The 20553-nt window shown below is 45.9% G+C and overlaps 1 protein-coding gene across 1 annotated transcript in view; it reads right to left on the bottom strand.

The window, feature by feature from the left end:
- CFAP45 (cilia and flagella associated protein 45) overlaps positions 1–20553 on the bottom strand; it is a 513786-nt gene that overhangs the window by 38643 nt on the left and 454590 nt on the right. Inside the window, exon 11 of the mRNA XM_085639403.1 lies at positions 15768–15992. Coding sequence (XP_085495529.1) covers positions 15768–15992 — 225 coding nt within the window. The remainder of the gene's footprint in view (positions 1–15767; positions 15993–20553) is intronic.

Genomic DNA, 20553 nt, shown 5'->3' with positions numbered 1-20553 from the left:
GACCCCCCCATTTTCTAAGCCCCCGCTTGACAAATCCCCCCGAGACTTTCAGGGAAGGAGCGGAGCGGAGCGCCCCACCTATTTTGAAAATTTCGCGAGGATTCGTCAATCGGCGCCAAAGTTATTCAAAATAGAATGTTGCAGATTTCCTATGGAAACACGGTCCTAACTATAACTATCTACTGGCGACTGCCAGTAGATAATATATATATATATATATATATATGTTCCCAAACTCCAGCAGATAACTGGAACAGGTACAGACCAACACACGCTGAGAATATGGTTAAAGCAGGTTTATTCTTTCGAGTCAATCGGCATGACGCGTTTCGGCCGCGTTACCACGGCCTTGATCACAACATATGTATATATATATATGTATATGTATATGTATATATATATTTTTCAGCACTCAAGCTGGGATGCTCCCGCCTCTATATACTGCTACCAACTCCACCGGCTAATCGTACCCTCAATAGACGACAGCACTCATGGGGGCGAGTTCCACAGTTTTTATTCATCAAATGGACTCGGGCACACAGACGAGTTTCGGCAACTGCCTTCTTTGGTGTTTGCACGAAACGCCGAAGCTGCCATTTGTTTTATATATGCAATCCATATACATAAACATTGTCAGTTTCTGGGTAATGAAAATAGTAAAAGGACCAATTGTTCATGAAAATGCTTAGTAAAGCACAGAAGATTACGCCATCCTATAATGTCTAAAACGGAACCCGGACCTGGTGAATATACATTATATACACCGTCCCAATGACTTTATCCTCATCAACTATGCCTTTGTAAATTCATCAATGTAATGAAAGAGTCTTCAATAATGCCCTGTATGGGCCACATTCGTTCTGAAAACAAATGTTTTTGCCACAACTCTATCCATAATCTCGACCTGAATGGGCTTTGGTCCTAAACAAGATAATACCCGGGTACAGTTAATGTGTAAAATTGTTTGTAGCCAATAAATAAAACAGTCGGCTAAAAGGCAGTACCAAGCATACAGGGATGCCCCCTGTCCACAGTCCTTTTCGCTCTGGCGATGGAACCCTTGGCCATGAGACTGCGTCGGGAGGGGGCGGCATGGGGGATCCCCATTGCGGACACGACCCATTGCGTGTCACTATACGCAGACGACCTTTTAATATATGTTAGAGACATCTTGTATGATCTCACACCAATATGGACCGTGTTGCGGGAATTCGGTGAGACCTCGGGACTCAGAGTAAACTGGGGGAAATCGTCGATCTTCCCTCTGGGTGTTCAAACGGAGCGTGTGGAGATAACGCTGGGTCCGCATAGGCTGTCGTGGGACGAATCGGCCCCCAGATACTTGGGAGTGCGACTATACCACTCCCCCAAAGATCTCTTTGAGGGTAACCACCGGAGGGCGCTGGCAAGCTTGAGATCGGCGGTGGGATTCTGGAAGACGCTACCGTTGGCACCCATTGGTCGTGTCGCCATAGCAAAAATGATCATGGTACCGAGGATGCTCTATTACTTTGCGAACCTTCCTATAGTCCCGCCACGCTCCTTCTTCCGGGAGTTAGATACGTTATTAACAACCCTGGTCTGGGGAGGGGGCCGTCATAGAGTGGCGTTGCGCACACTATACCTACCCACGACGGGTGGAGGCCTGGGAGCTCCGTCCTTCGAATCATACTTCCTCGCGGCGCAGCTCCAATGGCTGTCCCACTGGACAGCGGAGAGGCAAACAGGAGAGACAATCACGGAGAGAGGCAGAATACCCCTCCCGACGATCCGGCGACTGCTACTGCCTGGTACTGCACCAGTGTGCACGCACCCGCTACAGGTGGCCATAGCTCGCAGATGCATGATGCGAATACACCGCATGTCCAGGGGCCAACCACTATACTCCCCCTTGCGGGACTCCCCCGGAACGGCGGATACTACACTGCGGGGCCCTCCGAGTGTGGGCCGACCACGACATCACAGAGGTGGGGGCATTGTTCCAGGAGGGGCAACTGAAGACATTTGCTCAAATGATCGAATGGTATGATCTCCCTCCTGGACAATTCCTACGTCACAGACAAGTGTTAGAAAGTAGTGGTCAACTCTGGAACCTACGGGAGGGTGAGCCCCCGACACATCCGGTGCGGCACACACTGTTGCGCATGGGGTCCGGTAGCCATCTAATCACGTGGCACTACAAAGCGATCCGGGAATTGACGGATGTTTCCTTGGACGGGCTCCGGGGCGCATGTGAGGAGGATGCGGGCCGAGCGTTTCATGACTCAAGAGTGGCGCAAAGCACTGGAATTCCCAAAAAAGGTGTCCAGGAACGCTCGGTTCAAAAATATACAGTTCAAAATCCTGCACCGTGCGTACCTGACACCGGACAAGCTCCACCGATTCTACCCCGATACGCAATTTCGCTGTCCCCGCTGCCAATTGTTGAACACAGACTTCAAACACATATTTTGGGCCTGCCCATCCATACAACGATACTGGGACACGGTGCACCACATGCTCCAAGCGACGACTGATCTCCCGGTCGCCTCTACGTGGGAGGCATGTGCCCTGGGGATATCCCCGAAAAAGAAAAACGCAAAAGTGCAATGGAGATTTGCTTCTCTGGCTCTCCTCTTAGCGAAAAGGAACATAGCTATGCACTGGAGGGCCCCAGCGGGACCCTCGGAAGCAGCCTGGACGGGAGCGTTACTAAAATGGGGCGCGGCGGAGGAGGAGACAATCAGAGAGGAAGAGGCGAGGGGCATCCGCAAACACCCAAAATCCATGGAGTGGGCCCAACTCCTCATACAGTTCAAACAACAATGTACAGAAGGAGAAGCATAGAACACGACACAGCCTAATCCCGGGAAGGAAAGAAGGATGAGTTCTTATTACAAGCCTGTTTTTATGAAAGACTGTATAAGCTGGAATTTCGCTGACTCTGTGTACGGATGTAATGGCTAAAAGGAAGGCTGCTTTCTATTATATATTTTGTAGAGTAGCTTTGTGAATGAGTTCAAATGGAGTCCCATTCATTTTGAAAGCACTTTAATTAACTCCCATTGAGGAAAGGAGTATGAATAGGAGGGAAATCCTCTCTACGAAATCCTTTACTAATGGTATTTTGAAGAAAGATGCTTGTGATGGAGAGTTCCTATATGCAGTAATTGCTACAAGATGAAATTTTACAAAATAAAAAAAAGAGGCCAGTTGGAGTCAAGTGCAAAAGATAAAGAATAACCACCTCCTCTTGGCACGCAACAGGGTTATGGTTATTCTGAACACACAAGATGCAGAATCTCTTCCACTTGAAAGAATGTGATTTTCTAGTAGATGGTTTCTTCACTTCTTTCAAGATGTCCGTGAAACCCTGTGGAAGATCTAAATGCCCATATTGCAGGAATTCAGGAGAGTAGTCACTAAGTTCATCAATGGTAGGCTGTGGTGTAGGATCTGACCTCCGAATCTGAAGAAAATCCGGTCTGCACAGCAACTCTTGTGTGGTCTCCCTGATAGGTGAAGATCTGTGAACAACCACTTTTCAGGCCATTCTGGGGTTATCTTCCTGCTTTGGGATGTTGAAGTTTGATCAACACTGTTGAAATCAGTGGAATGGTAGGAAAAGGATAGAGAACTCCCTGACTAGGTGATCAAAAGGCATTCCCATGGTTCCTTGTTTGTACCGTCTTGAGGCAAGGTTTGGGTATTTTTTGAGTCTGCAGTGGCAAAATGGTCTATCTGAGGATAACTCCAATCATCAAAGAAGTCTTGTAGCACTTCATCATTTAGGATCACATCATGATTCTTTTGTTTCACACAATTTAGGGCATCTGCGTGCTCATTGTGAATTCCTGGCAAATGGATTGTTGTAATCGTTCTTTTCTAGCAGCCATTTGTAAATGATCTGAGCTTCTAGAGGCAACTGCCTCAAATGTGTTCCCCCTTGCTTTTTCAGGTACTACACTGTAATTGTACTGCATGTATGAAAAAGATCCAAATGTGCTTTGAATGAATAAACAATTTGAGAGCTACATAAAGAGCTCTTAATTCCAAAAGATTAATCTAATACGATCTCTCATTATCTCCGACCCCAGTTCCCTGTACTTATAGGCGTTCCATATGACCACTCCATCCTAGCAGGTATGCATCTGGTTGTGAAGGCATGCTTTTGTTAAAAGAAACCCCATTCTGAAGGTTGGTTCCTTCGCACCACCAAGGAAATTGGTGAGCAGCGTGCTGGGTTAGTGTTTATTTGTTTTCCCAGCTTCCTGATTTCTAGATCCACTGATCTTTCAGAGATTGCTATAACAGCCTCATGTGGAGACTGGCAAGCGGTGTCAGTAAAATGCCTAATGCTATTGATCCCAGTAAAGAGGAGATTTGTCTCACTGTCGGATGAAGTGTTTTATTCACACTGAAACATTTCTGTTGGATAGATACGAGTCTCTCCTTTGAAGGAAATACTTTTAAGATAGTGGTGTCTAATGTCACTCCCAAATAGTGAAACCTTTGTACAGAAATGATTGTTGATTCCTGAGAGTTGATTTTCAAACCCATTTTAAGTAAGATGTTTTCTGCAGTTTGAAAATGTTTCTTCTTCACTACATCTAGAGATGATGCCTTGAACAACCAATCGTACCAATATGGATAGATGTTTTTTGTTTTGTTTTCCTAAGTGGGCAGCTACAACTGCCATGCACTTTGAAAAAGAGCGAGGAGCTGACTTGAGGCCAAAGAGAAGAACTTTGAACTGATAGAATGTATTCCTACAATGAATAAACATCCTGTAGATCTATCACACACCAGCAATGTCCTTGATGTAATTGCAGATAGAGTTGGTGTAAAGCCAATATCCTGATCCTCTCTTTCTTTATTTGTTTGTTAACCTCAAATCAAGAATGGGTATGTATCCCTGTTTTGGACCTGGCGCTCACTTCCTTGAGAAGCATGTGTTGATGTAAATGAAATGATTTCTTTGGTGGCATAGTAGGTGGAGGAGATTTGAACGTGAGAGAATATGAATTCTGACAATATTCAAGACTCATTTGGCTTTTTTTATGTTGTGCTACTCTTGGATATGGTTTGAAATACTTCACCCTACCGGAATGCCTAATGGAGTGGAGAGAAGGTAAACTGAACTGCTTTTATTGAGGATTTCCAGCAGCATCCTATGTTTATTATCCTCCTCGGCATCTAGAGGACCTTTTGGTCTGATAGGGCTACCTCTGATGCAGGAGTTGCTGCTGTTGTTGAGAAAGCAAATGAGGGCCTTGATCCCTCTATGGGAAGTATTTTCCGTTGTGAGACTTGTAGCCCCTTCTGTATTCTTTCTTTCTCTCTTGACCTGCAGCCTTCAGTGTTTCTAGGTTTGATTTCAATTGGGCCATCTCATCATCTGCATGAGATCCAAAAAGAATTTCAAGATAAGGAAGATTTAAAATATTCTCGTTGTGCTTCTGATTTCAATCCCGTAAACCTTAATGAGGAATTGCCCCTGAGGCATACTTCACAGCAATATGCATGAGCAGACAGGTCAGAGCATCTGCTACTGCACTTATTGCTTGGTTTAAAACCACCAGGCCCTTCTGCAAGAATTTTGAAAAATATTTCCTGTCCTCTCTTGGCAGCTTTTTTATGAATCTTTGAGGGGAGTCCCATAGAGATTTGTTGTAATGGGGCAGTAAATTAGCTGCTTTCAGTTTTCATACTGGTTGCCACAGTGCCAAAAACTTCCCTCCTGCTATATCCATTTGTTTACTCTCCTTTTCAGGAGGAACAGTGGATAATGACGCAGCTGTATGTGATTTCTTTACAGCTGAGATAATCACTGAATCTTGAGGAGTATCTGATCTTAACAAGACTGGATCTTCATCGGGAGCCCTATATTTCATTAGCAATCTGGAAGGTGCAAAAGCTGGTGTGAAATAGTGTCATGGCAGCTTCCAAGAGGCCTGGTACCAAAGGTAATAAAGGCTGTGCAGAATTTCTGTGATGGAATGTCTTGAAGATCACTGATGTAGAGGTAGTAGATACTGGATAGAAAAATTTCGTTTGGCAGCTGCTCTTACCAAAACATAATTAAAAGTATAATTGTCATCTATTGAAGACACTCTGACTCGTAGAGAATTCTATAGCGTTGGAAAATAATCTCTTAGCGAAGAACATGTGGAGTGTGTCAATGGAGAGTAATGTTGACTTCTGGAGGTCCCCTGCGAAGATTATCTTTCACTATGATGCCTGTGGCGTCTTGAAGGAGATCTCTACCTTCTTGGTGTTCCAGATCTTTTTGGAGATCTAGATTTGCTAAACCCCCCCTTTTGTTTGAGTTTCCCTGCTTGGAGGTTTATGTTCATCACCAATAAACTTCGGCCAAAAGGCAATGAAATTAAACACATAAAAATACATTATCCAGCAGCTCATTGAAAGGACAGCAGGTTACGTAAAAATTGTAATATATTAAAACAAAAGCAAAATAAGCTAAAATGAACATCTGCAACATAACCCCATAGACAATAAAGTGCAAGTGGCATAAGCGCATAGTTCATAAAATACATATTAAGAACACATTATAACTAAGATCCTTAAAACATGTAAAAGAAACACAGAAATTCTGCTCCTATCAGTCCATTAATTTTGTCTAAATGTCTCAGCTTCACCTAAATGAACCCTGCTCTAGTGGTCAAGATTAGTCATGCAGTTACAATTTTGTTTCTCTATTACGTTCTGTTCTTGGGGCATAGATATCTGCAGTCAGTAAAACTGTGTAGAAGATGTAACAACAAAATGGAACTACAACATCAATATCCATACATAAAACAATAAAAGCAAAATAATATGAATTTCAGCAATCACTAAAACAATATGACCGAGTATAGTATCAATGATAATGCAAGTGATAACCTAGTAATACTACCATTAAAAGCATACAGGGGGCGCTCCTAAGAAATTCAGGCAGAGGGATCAAAAGAGAATCAATTCTAAAGGCTGGAGGGATTACACCCTATGTCAAGGCTTACCAAGCACTGAATATGTTTGCCCCAGTGCTTTGTTTCTTATACAACATCTCCAGCGTAATTACTTAGAGACTGACCAGATAACAGTCTGCTGATTCTCTTTACGGAAGAGCCTAAGGACTACATGGAGCTGTTTGGCATCTCCCCATCTCAACGATCCTGCCAGTGTACCTGGCCTGCTAGTCATAGAGAAAAAGCAAGGCATGGGGAATCCACCTAATAATCTTCAAGTGTCCCAGAGATGGATAATCAAGCTTAAAGGAAAAGGAAAGGGAGAGAAAGTGGAGAGGTGTGGTGTAGCGGCCAGGGCAGCTCACTTCGGAGCACAGGGCTCACGGTTCGATCCCCGACTCCAGCTGCAGCTCGGCACCATGTGACTCTGGGCAATAGCTCACTTAATTTCCACGACGGCTCCCAGCGCCTTGAGACCCGTAGGGGTGAGTAGTTTGCTCTTTACAAATACCGTATTTACCCACATAAGAGCTAATGCCTTTGGCCACCTCTGGTGCCGCCAAACAGTGGAGTACCTCGTTGGACCAAACCATGTATGGCACACTAAATACCAGTAGAACATATCAAGGCAAAATGGGGGCCAAGATCTTACCTAAGTTTAAATTATCAACGCGGCAGATGGCCAAGGGGGGTGGCCCTGTCCTGCCTCTTCCTGGTGCAGGATGGGCCGGCTCTTGGCCCAAGATTTGCCCGGGAGTAGCCCGTACTCATCCCACCTATCACCTCCCGCAGGATGACAACCAATGATGGCCCCTCCTCTCACCGGGGCAAAGCAGGTTGGGACAGCGAATCCCGCAGCGTAAGTATAATGGGGCATCCGCAATTATTAATTCAGGGGTCCAGCGGATCCAGTCTCACCCCGCCAACCAGTGCAGACAGGGGGCCCGAACTGACCCAGCACATCCAGGCTCAGCATACATTCAAATATGAGGCCCGACTCCAAAGTTAAGAATGTGTCGGCTCTGGGGCCAGAGGGGCATCTGTCAAAGTGCAGGCCAAATCTTACCTGGCAGGAATCAGGAGGGTTGCCTCATCAGGGATGAGGGAGGTGCCTCCTGGCTGTTTCAGGCCCGCAACACCCTGTTGACTGTCCTCTGGGGGGGCACGAGCAGGCCAGTGCAAGTTCAGGTGGTGCGTGGACCCAGTCATGGCCAGCCACATCCAGTCAAGTACTGGTGGCAGCAGTTGAAGCCTGAGGTCAAGGGAAATCCCTCTACAGTCAACACCTGGCCCACCAGGTGCATAACATAATTGAAACGAGCCTGCAGGAGTAATCAGGAGCTCAACGCCACTCCTCACAGCACACACACCTGTACAGGTCTTCAACAAGAACCAGGATAGAACCCTGTAGCCCAACAACCCTTCTACCCTACATCAGAAACATGCTCTGATAGTAGCCACATGTGGTCTGATAGTAGCCTAGAGGTACATGTAGGACTTGAGGACCCACAAGTTATCTGGCATCAGAAACATGCTCTGATAGTAGCCACATGTAGTCTGATAGTAGCCTAGAGGTATATGTAGGACTTGAGGACCCACTAGTTATCTGGGTCCTTGTCGTGAAGTGGGTGTGGGTGCAGTAGGTGGCACCAGAGAGATATATAGAGACTCAGATGTTCTTGGCGAAGGAGTAGCAGATAAACTGACTATGAACTTCACATCCTTTGTGGGTGAACAAGCCCTGGAGTACTCCGAGTGTGAAGAATGTGGTACTGGTCTTCTTTTAAGACAACAGATCCAATTTTCATATGCTTTTGTGATGAAGAAGCAGAGGTTGGAGGTCTTAAGAGTCAAATGGATGTTTTTTTCGGTGTTAACATCAATAGTGGTTGTCTCAATGTCTGTTGGACCTAAGATCCGGGGGTAGCTTGGCATAAGGGGGAAGGCCTATACTCGTTCGCGTTTCGTGCTTGCACCACACTCATCTCGCACTCCAGCGCACCACCACCAAAAATGACGCTACACCAGGAAACTGAGAAAGATGGAAAACCTTTATCTTCCCTTATTTCTTGTCTCTTCTTTTCTTTTCTCTTCAGGACAAATCAATTATTACACCACCCACAGTAGTGGGTTAGTACTTTGAATAGAGACAGTCGCTTTAGTGCCGCACATAACCATGACCTGGCATATTGAATTGAGTGAAAAACTACACAGTTGCATATGATACCGACATTACCTGGTAAAGGTCAATAAATAATAGGCCGCACTTAGCATTGCACTACTTTAAATAGGGTCAATAAATAATATGCAACACATAGCATGAACATTGCACTGTCAAGATAAGCATTAATTACAAGGCCGCACTTAGCATTGCACTACTTTAAATAGGGTCAATAAATAATATGCAACACATAGCATGAACATTGCACTGTCAAGATAAGCATTAATTACAAGGCCGCACTTAGCATTGCACTACTTTAAATAGGGTCAATAAATAATATGCAACACATAGCATGAACATTGCTTGCGCTGAAAAACAGGCCCTATCAACCAAGCGCCGCCCACAGCACTAAATACTGCTTCAAAATATGACAGGTGGACACAGCGCCATCCTTAGCAGATCACTAGCGCCTCTGGATTCTAATTCCTACCCTCACGCTACACCTGGTAACTCAATAGCGCTTCCTACTCTGGTCGCTTGACATAGCGCATTACATGAGGCCCCTCAACCAGGGCGGCGGAATACAACAAATTGAAACGGGTGCTTTGAAGGGGTTGGGGCCAAAGGTCCCTGACCAGCAGTCCGAGACTTATCCTGACGCTATATGAGTCCTGCAGGGGCAGAGGGCGTGGACCAGTCTACTCCTTCGTCGGGTGTCGTGTAGGCACACCCGGCTTACGAAGCACTACCCCGGGGGAGGGGCGAGTCCTGGGCCTCTCTCCGGCCTTCCGCCCGCCTCCCCCAGGGGTTACCTGATACTTGGACCCTCGCGGATTTGAAAGCGCTCACTTTGGCTCCCTCCCGGCGATGTCCGGGTCGAAGGGGAAAGGCGCGGGGCTCCCGGACGGGCCAGACGTGGCCGGGGAGCTCCGCTGGATTTCAGGCTTTCCTCACAGGTGCCGAGGCCCGCGCCCGCAGCCGCTCACGACACTCCGGCGGGGGCGCGGCCCAACCAACCAATGGAACTACGGCGGGGGCGGCGTTTGGCAGCCCGCCCCCGTCAGGTGATGCGAGTAATCGGCTTCTCCCTAGCGCGGCCCACAGGAAGCCTCGGTGACGCCTCTCTCTCTCAGAGGGCCGCGCCTCCAGACACTGGGTCAGCGATTCTCTTCAGGGAAGCCTCGATCTACAGCGCAGGAACAAACCATCTACGCAGCCAGCACTCCTGGGACTGCGGCGTTGATCACTTTCCCACCTCAGAACAGCAGACAGTCTCAAGGTTTGGGCATTCAAGGGTTTCGGGGAATCACCGTGGCAGGGGGCAATGGATCGATGAAGGGAGCTCCTTATCTTTGTGTCCCTCAGGGGTCCTGACTAGGCGATTTGCCCTACTTGTCTACTTGTTCCCTGAGGACAGAGGCTACCAGCCGGGTCAGGTCACCAGATAGAGGGTGGTGTCAACCAGGGGGAAAATAGCCGACCCAAAGGACAGTCAATCTCTCCTTTTAGTGCGCCCACCTCCCCACGCAAGTGCCTGCCTCCTGGCTCCTCACCTCACACCATCTCTCTAAAATGGCCGCCGCCCCTCACCCCTATATATAGCCTGGGCCCTGACTAGCCAGAGGGACCCAGAAGGTTCTGGAATCCCCCATGACAGCCTATGGCCCAGGCTCAGAGGTGACAGTTAGGGCCACCATTTTGTAGGGGAGATGTCATTCACCCTCCATTTTAGAGGAGCACCTTACGCCTCATCCCCAATTAGTGAAGATGGGCACCCAGGGACTCTACGTTACCACCAGAAAAAAAATATAGTGGACAGGAAAAAGAAATGAGGAGAGGAAGGGAAAAAAAAAATAGAGGAGGGAACCACCGAAGGGCTGACAGGTCCAATTTTCATATGCTTTTGTGATGAAGAAGCAGAGGTTGGAGGTCTTAAGAGTCAAATGGATGTTTTTTTCGGTGTTAACATCAATAGTGGTTGTCTCAATGTCCATAGGGATGGCCTTGACGCCGATGATCTCGATGCTAATTGAAGTCTTTGCCTCAACGTTGTGTTTGGTACGGCACTACTCAGTCTGTCAGCTCGCCTTGAAGGCGTGAAAACATTGATGGAAACTGTTGTTCTTGGGTCAGGATAGGTGCTATATAGCTTCAGACAGTGCTTCTATTGGTGACATGAGAGCTTTAAAGTGTTTGGATCCTGTCTGACGTCTGAGGTTGTTCTACAGATGAGGAATCTGAAGGTAGATAGAGTATCCACCACAAAGATCGTTACCGCAGGTAAGTAACTTTTTTAATGTGCAATTTGAGAAGCACAAACTTAGACAAGAGACAGCGGAGGGCTGTGCAAGGTCAAAGGCAAGCATACAGCATCATGGACCTTGGTTCTCGGACCTTCCAACAATACGACGCCAGCACCCTCCTTGCCCTCAACATCGGACGCCATGCAGCCTGCCACCTTGCATCACCCAAAGTCATCCAAGGACCTTTCTCTTGCTGAAACTGCTTCTGCACCCTCACCCACCTCCTCACTCCAGCTCATCCTGCTGCCTGGCTACCCACAGCGCATCCGACCAGCTCAGCTGCATCCTCCTCAACACAATCTCCCTCCACTAACATGCCACAGAAATCTGGGACCTCCTCGACTCCGTCTCACCTTCCTCACAGAAACCTGGACAAACCCCAGCTTGGGCCCAGATATCGCCACAGCCATCCCCGACAGCTACAAGATCACCTGCAAGGACCGCACAGACCAACCAGGAGGAGGCATTACCATCGCCCACAAGAACTCCCAATGACAACTATGGAACATCTTCACTTCCAGGTCCAGACCAACCCCAACACCACCCTCCACAGCACCCTTGTCTACAGACTACCTGGCCCCCACCCGCCCTTCACCGCCACCATCATCAATTTCATCGCACCCCAGGTTTTCGCATCTACCGATTACATCCTATTCAGCGACCTCAACTTTCACCTCGACAACCCAGAACACCACATCCCTTTTGAAGAACCTCGTCAATATCAGACTCAAGCAGCTAGTCATCTCTCTGACCCACGAAGCAGAACACATGCTCGACCCTGTCTTCTCTGCCAGCGAAAACATCACCTACTGCCACACCTCCGAACTCCTCTGGACCGACCGCTACTGCGTTAATTTTGCCTTCACCAAACCCACCATACACCACCGCACCCACTCAGGGCCAGACTGACGGTAGCGGGTACCGGGCGTTTCCCAGGTGGGCCGCTAGGGTGGGTGACGATTTTGTGCCCTTTTTATACCGGGGGCCTGCAATATTGGCGCCAGTAACAAAATCGGCCACAACCGGCCCTTGCAAACAGCTTGGCTGCACCCCCTCAGCCCCCAGGGGGGCCGGCCGAGCAGCTTGCCAGGGACGGTTTCGGTTCCCAGTCTGGCCCGGCACCCACTGCCGTAACTGGAACAAAGTCACTGAAGAACATCTCAGAGCCGCTCAGAGCCACTCTCAGCACAACCACACTGCCGACATCAACAGACGCCAATACCGCAGCACGCACCCTCCACCGATGGAGCTCAAACTGCTGCGACGCAGTGGCGCACCTCAAGAAAGCACCTGGCAAGCAACACTTCAGGAAAGCCAGTTGGTTCACTGCTGTCCTCCATGAGTCCAGACGCCCCTGTAGACTTCTCGAGAAGGGATGGAGGCACAACAAAACCCCGGGAGCCCATGCAGACTTCAAAGCCACGGTCACCGCACACCAGCTTCTCAAACCTACAAAGAAAATGGCCCTCCAAGACAGAATCAACACCAGCGCACACAACACCAAAGAACTCTTTGCCATCATCAAGGAGCTCGCCAAATCTAACAGCGAGACTACAAAAGTCCCACACTCCCAAGACCTCTGCAACAGACTCGGTACCTACTTCCACCACAAGATCAAGCAGATCTACAACAGCTTCGACACCCAAGACCTGCCCATCACTCCTGCCACCAGCACACGTGACGACTCCGCCCCCCAACAGATCCTGCTCAATTAGACCCCGCTCACAACGGACGACACTCTCGAGACCATGAAGAGCATTCACTCTGGAGCACCCTCAGACCGTGCCTGTACCACATCTTACACAGAGCCGCCACCTCAATTGCACCCGAATTACACCATACCATCAACTGCTCCAACGAGGCCGCCACCTTTCCCAATGACTGGAAAAACGCCAAGATCAACCCACTGCTGAAGAAACTGTCCGCCGACCCGACAGACCTCAAGAATTTCATACCCATCTCCCTGCTCACCTTCACAGCCCAGGTCATTGAGAATGCTATCAATGCCCAACTCTCCGAGTTCATCAAAACCAACCATGACCTGGACTCCTCTCAATCTGTCTTCCGAAGCAACCACATCCGCCCTCCTCGCCATCACCGATGATATCCGCTCCTTCTTCAACTGGGGAGAAACTGCAGCCCTCATCCTTCTGGACCTCTCGTCCACCTTCAACATGGTCTCTCACCTCACCCTAAGCATGAGACTCCACAATGCTGGCATTTACGACAAAGCACTGGACTTTATCTGTTCCTTCCTTACCAGTAGCACACAGCGTGTCAGACTACCACTGTTCCTCTCAGAACCTATGGAGATCAGCTGCAGAGTCCCCCAGGGCTCCTCCCAGAGCCCCACACTCTTCAATGTCTACATTTCCCCGCTCGCAGCCATAGTCAAGAACCACGGACTCCTACACTGACGACACCCAGCAGACCCTCTCGCTCACCAACGATCCCACAATCACCAAAATCAACTTCCACAATGGTATGAAGGTAATCGCAGCATGGATGAGAGACAGCTGCCTCAATCTCAACTTGACAAGACCGAAGTCCTCATCCTGTAGCCCAACACATCCACTTGGGAAGACTTCTGGTGGCCCACCGCACTAGGAATCCCCCCACATCCATGGACCATGCACGAAACCTTGACATCATACTGGACTCCTCGCTCATGATCAATGCTGTCTCCTCATCATGGTTCCAAACTCTTCGCCTGCTTCGAAAGACCTTCAGATGGATCCCCACTGAGGCCAGAAAGATGGTCACCCACGCACTCATCACCAGCAGACTTGACTATAACACGCACTCTACGCAGGTGTTACCCAGAAACTCCTCAGGAAACTACTGATCATGCAGAACGCTGCAGCCATACTGGTACTCAACATCCCCCACCGCAGCCACATCTCCGAACACCTGCAAGAACTCCACTGGCTCTCAGTCAACAAAAGAGTCACATTCAAGCTTCTCACACAGGCCTACAAAGCCCTTTATTATGCCGGACCACATACATGAACCATCACCTCTCATTCCACGTATCCACCAGACACCTCTGCTCCGCCAAACTGGCCCTTGCCACTGTCCCTTGGATATGTAAGACCAGGACCGGAGGAAGATCCTTCTCCTACCTCGCCGCTAAAACCTGGAACACCTTGCCTCTCCACCGCAGGCTATCCCCATCGCTGACCCAATTCAAGATGGATCTCAAGACCTGGCTCTTCGACTGAACCTCAGTGCTCATCAGGACCTGCAGCCATCCCCCCTCTTTCCTCCCCCACCCCCTTAAGACCATCACAGGTGAGTAATCACACTTAACAAACACTGATTGATTGATTGATTGATTGATTGTTAACGAGTGATAGGAGAGGTGGCTGGGTTCTGGGAACAAAAGTATATCTCATCCTATAAAATTAATGTAATTTATGTGCTTTTATATGAAGTACACAGTGTGCAAAATATTCATAGTAAAAAAGGCCCCCATCTAGAATAATATTGAGCAATCTTACATTAAAAACATTTCAGATAACAATAGAGGTATATGATTCAATTTATCACTATTAGAATCAATTTAAATCAATTATTGTACTTAATCCATATCAATTATACAGAATATTTAATTCATACTCTTAAAACTGGGAATTGAATCAGCCCATTGTGAGCAATCAAAATACAAAAAAACAAGCAGAACGAAGTCACCTCATATAAAAATATAGAGTTAGGGCCTGATTCACAAAGGTAACTTGCACTTTTGAGTAAGTTTACACTTTTGAGTAAGTTTACAAATTTTCGGTATTCACAGGCTACACTTTTGTAGAAACTTAAATTTTTGTCCTTAGAACTGCACATGGCCAAACACTGGAACAGCAATACACTTTCATAGAAAATAATGGAGGTAGGGACTTACTACAAAAGTGTAAGTTACAACATACAAGCAGCTAATGAAAAGAGGTTTGTAGTAAGTTTTGTAGAACTACTTTAGTAAAAAAAACAATCACAGACAATTGTCTGATGAGTCCAGCCGGCCAAAACCCTTGTGATCGACACCAGTTGGGGTGAGTAACAATTTGTGATCAATCTCAGGAATAGTAATGAGGCTGGTCAGACTATGTCCCACTCTATGTGGAAATTTTGTGAACTTACCTACTTTTCTTTTGCCAAAATGTTGGTGCGTAATTTACAACTACTTTTTGCAAATTTAGTTTTCCTCTATATGGGGCACTTAGTTCTGTTTTATGATTTTGGCAACGTAAGTGATCTTCTTGACAACTTTATGGGTGATGTTAACTCTAGTTGTGCAATTACTGCTCTCTGATGTATACAAATTTTCAATGATGATATGCAACAAAAATTGATGTCACATACCTAAGCTCGTTCAGCTTTTTCATCTTAAGTTCATCCAGACGTGCACGGCGCTGCCGGGCTTCTTCATCCAGTCGCTTGCCTTCCTCAAAAAAGGCAATGCGATCCATGGCTTGTTTCTGCTCACTCTCTCGCACCTGTTGCCGTAGTTCCTTGGCATGCTTCATCAATGCCGAGGACTTCTCTTCTATCTCTTTTCGTTCCTTTTCAATCAACTCCTGCTGAATCCTGAAAATCAATAAGCAAAAGGAAATTCTGGTTGTTAAATTATGAACAACACAAACCGGCAAGTGTTCTAGGAACTGGCAAGGGAAAACTGCCTTAACCATCCATAATGAGAAAAGATAGACCTCCTCCCAGATTAATTGCAGCAAATATGTGATAATTGGAAATAGTCAATAGAAGGAACCTTTTCATATACAGGGTAAATCTACTGTCCTTTAAACATAGTCTTCTTAGGTCGTAAAGAGGTAACTGATTCTTTGCTATTTGTCTCCTTCACTTTCAAACACCCAGTATGACAAGGCACAATAATAACCACAGACATGTAGATTTGGATGTTAACACCACTGATTATCAAATACTAGCGCTTTGCTCCCCCCTCGCGGTTAATAAATTTCTTTGGTGCAGAAAAGGTTGCCAAAGTATAGTACTCTTTAGGAAAGATAGGTCCCCATTTTGGCATATACTATTTGCCCAATGCAGTCTGAAAGCTTGTACTCCCACTACATACCACATCCAAAAGAAGGTATGGGGTTCAGCACTTTAATGATGATCTCAATTCTACACCTTTACCAACCAGATGCTATGTAGCATAGATCAGATTACTCCAGCCAGTAGTAGTTCTGAAGCACCATGCCAGGAGTTCTTTTCCTTAAATGACACCAGAGAGGCGAATGTGTCCCTGAAGCCTGGGAAAGCATCAGGTCTGAATCTTTTTCTGGGAGATTTATACCAATTGGAGATTGAGATCTGGCGATCTGGTATCTTGTCTAATGCCATTATGTCCAGTGCCCCCTTTTCTGATTCATGGAGAGGGGCTGGAATAATCAGAATTCATAAAAAGGGTGTTAGATCCAACCCTAGCAATTAAAGGCAGTTTAGCCTAATTGATATTCTCCAAAAGGTGTTCTGTCGCCAGATCCTAGCCAAATTGCAGCAGTGAGTCATAGATAAAACCAATCTATCCCCATTCCAAGCTGGGTTTAGATCCCAAGTACAAACAATAGACCAAGTATTTCGGATCATGTTAAACCATTGGAAATACATTAAAATCCAGTGTCAATTCAGTTTAGCTTATTATTTGTTAATAAAAAACATAAACATACACAATTATGACAGTTATAAGATCATTCTTTCATCTTCAAATAAATTAACAAAAGGAAAACGTTAAAATTAATAAATCTTTATATCCACCTGGCAAACAAAGGAAAATCATGCAGTAGATGCATTGTGCAAACAGCACAAAATTGCTGTCCAAAAAGCATTCACAGTGTAAGCACATGGACCATCCTATTTCAACCTGACTAAACACATAAAAATAAAAATTGTACTGAGGTGCATTGTACGAACATAACGTAATACTGTGCAAAAAGATCACTGAACATTTAAAGTCACAAACCATTCTATATCAAACTTGCTAAGCTCAGGAAAATTGTGAAAAAGCTCATCACACATCGCACATCAGGCAAACATGCTGTTCAAGATAGCAAGCAATAAATCATTACCAAAAGACCTGAGTATAAGGTAACTTAGATCTCAGGTCCTCCTGGGATGACAAAGGCACGAGGAGAATAAGAATAGGGGGGCAATGTACCTAGTGCCCATCCCATAGCAACCCCTCCATTTAACTTAATTTACTATAACACTGGGATAGGGGTCAACAGCTCCTTTTTTCCTTTTCTTTTTCAACTCCTAGCAGGCTTACATAAAATAGGCACCTATCTACACCATAAAACATATCTCTATTTACAGTGTTTTTATCTGCTTATTAAACATTTCTAAATATTGCACCAATTGAATGCCAAGCATAAAGTTCTATGGGTTTAAAGCCTCTATGACCCCGACCTACAAGTTCTTACTCCCAGGGCTAAAAAACTCTTTACGCAGCAAGGTCCTCCAATATGCTAATAAGACGGGACATACAAAAGGTATATGCATGAACGTTCCATTTGCCTGATGGCACTGGTGACACGATGTGACCTCCAGTTGAGCATTCTTCTGCCACTTAGATAGGAAGTCCAGAGATGGAAGGAGACCAAATCGTATTTTTAAAAATTCCCTCTTGATGGACAATGACAATGCTACCTCAATAGGTTGTTTCTTGCTGATATTGTAGAATTTTATGATCAGCCACCCATGCACTAGTTTTGCTAATTTCATTGTATCCTCCAGGCGGCTTTTCTGCTGGATGCACTTATTCAAAGTTTTCTTGAAGGTATACCCACTCGTGTTCAGTTGCCACAAATCTGAAATTCCAAGATTCTCTATACTGCTTTGTAGATACTTGGCAAATTGACTTTTCCCCATTTGCAAGTTGATTTCTGCTGAAGCAAGATGTGCCACTGAATCTTCATTCATTATATTGCTTTTATGGACCTTGGACTGAAATAAAGTATATATGAATGATAGAGTGGAGGCGCTTTGGTACCTTTTACCATTAGTATTAGAAAGGTTCCTCCACATAGCAATTTCTGCCTAAGATGCAATGAATCACAATCTAATGTAGTATATGGGAGCGGTTAGTAAGCTGTTAGTAAGCTATCGTACATACTCCTCTTTAACACTGTTATTATATTGCAACATGCTAAGTTACTTCTATTGGTTAAGTACTGAAAATATGAAGCTCAAAGGACTAATCAATCTTAAATTCTAGACAGTCTTTATTTGATTTCACTGAAAATACCAGACTGGATAGTTCTTGGAATTGAAGAGTGAGCAAGCCTTTTTCAGCCGGTCATAGTACCTCTGAATGTGTTCCATGCAGGCACAAACAGTTCATTTCACCCAGGTTTGAATGATCTGTTAAGCTTTTGCCCTGCTTATCTTGAATAGAGATCATGCGGAACAATTGTTTTTGAGGAATTTGTTTAAGTTTCGTAAGTCCAAGATCGGCTTCCACTTCTTTAGCTTCTTTCGGATCAAGAAGAAACGGGAGTAGAAACCACTTCCTCTTTAGTTGAGGGGAACTCTTTCTATTGCTCCTTTCTGCAACATGTTGGTAACTTCCATCTTCAAGAGATGTAAGTGCTTTTGTAAGCGATGCAGAGGAGGAGTTGGTGGCGGGATCTCTGTAAATTCCAAGGAGTGGCCGAATTGGATTATGTTTAGGACCCATTGGTCTGATGTTACGTCCTGCCGTTGCTGAAGATAACAGGATATTTTTCCGCCCACCGGGGATGGAAGAAGTAGGAACGAGACCGACAGCGGGGAAAGGTCATTGGTGATGACCAGTCTCTTTACCCTGGCGTCCTGATTTCCTCTAAAAGAAGTCTTGTAGTAGGCCGCATCAGGCAGCTGGCGGTTAGTAAACTGGGGCCTGTATTGTTGATCGGTGGAAGAATATGCTGAATAGCCAAATTGTTGGTATCCTGATCTGTATGGTTGGTAACCTTATGCTCGGGAGCCACAAAAAAGCATCTTTCGGTACTGTAGAGTACCTAAAGACTTGGACGTATCTGTGTCTTTTTTGATGGCTTGTAAAGTTTTGTCAACTTGGCTGCCGAATAATTCTTCTCCATTATAAGGTAGGTCATGAATCTTCAATCTGTACCTCCCGCCTGAATCAAGTGGCTTTAAGCCAGCATCCGCTCCCGCTAGCTGCCGGAAACCAGTTGACGCCACATCCATAGAACAGTCTATTATTTCAGAGGTGGTCTGCTTAGGTTTCTCCTTGTCCTCCGGTGGAAGTTTGTCCAAGAATGGTGCCAAATCCGACCACATCTGCCTATTATAACGGCCCAATAAAGCCAGTGAATTTGCAGTTCGTACTGTCAAAGCTGACATAGCCGAAAAAGGCTTCCTGATGTTGTCAAGCCTTCTGCCTTCTTTATCAGGAGGAGCTGAAGGGTTCTTAGAACGTCGCTGTGCTGCTTGCGAGACAACGGAATCTGGTTTTGGATGACCTACTAAGCAAGCGGGAGCGTCATCTGGCGCCTTATATTTTTTGTTCAACCTTGGCAACACGGGTGGAACAGTTGCTGGATTCTGCATTATTCTTAGTCCTTTCCATATATAATCAATAATAGGCATAGACCTTACTGATTTTCTATAAGGTTCTTTAAAATTGTACAGAAAATAGTCCTGCTGATGCACAGGCATTGGTAAATCAAAACCTTTTGCTGCTCTCTCCAGAAGGTTGTGGAAACCTCCAATATCTTCCAGAGGTAAATTCGCTTGTGGGAGGGGTGGGGATGCCGGAGTGGGAATGATATAAGAATCCCATTCATCTTACTGAATCTCTCCTTCTCTCTCTACTTCCTCATCAGAGGATGACAACTGATGACAACTGTTGTACAGGGGCCACCTGAGGAAGGGGCTGCACCCTAGGAGACTGTTGGAGACGAGGGGAGCGAACCTGCGCCTGTGGAAAAGAAGGCATAGCAGGAGGAGGAGCCTGTTGGATACTCTGCTCTGGCAGAAATCTCCTCTTATTGTCTGCCAGCATAAATTGTAAGTCTGTCATAAGACTCAAAGGGAGATATATCATCTCCGGTTGTTTTTTCTTTTTTTTTTTTTTAAACCTTTGTTTAAAGTTTTTTTTTCTTCAAAGACAGTCATTACATCATAG

The sequence above is a fragment of the Triturus cristatus genome, chromosome 12 (assembly GCF_964204655.1).
Source record: "Triturus cristatus chromosome 12, aTriCri1.1, whole genome shotgun sequence".
Classification (NCBI taxonomy): Eukaryota; Metazoa; Chordata; class Amphibia; order Caudata; family Salamandridae; genus Triturus; species Triturus cristatus.
Note: the sequence above shows the minus strand (reverse complement) of the source record. Positions and strands in the feature narration are given on the sequence as shown.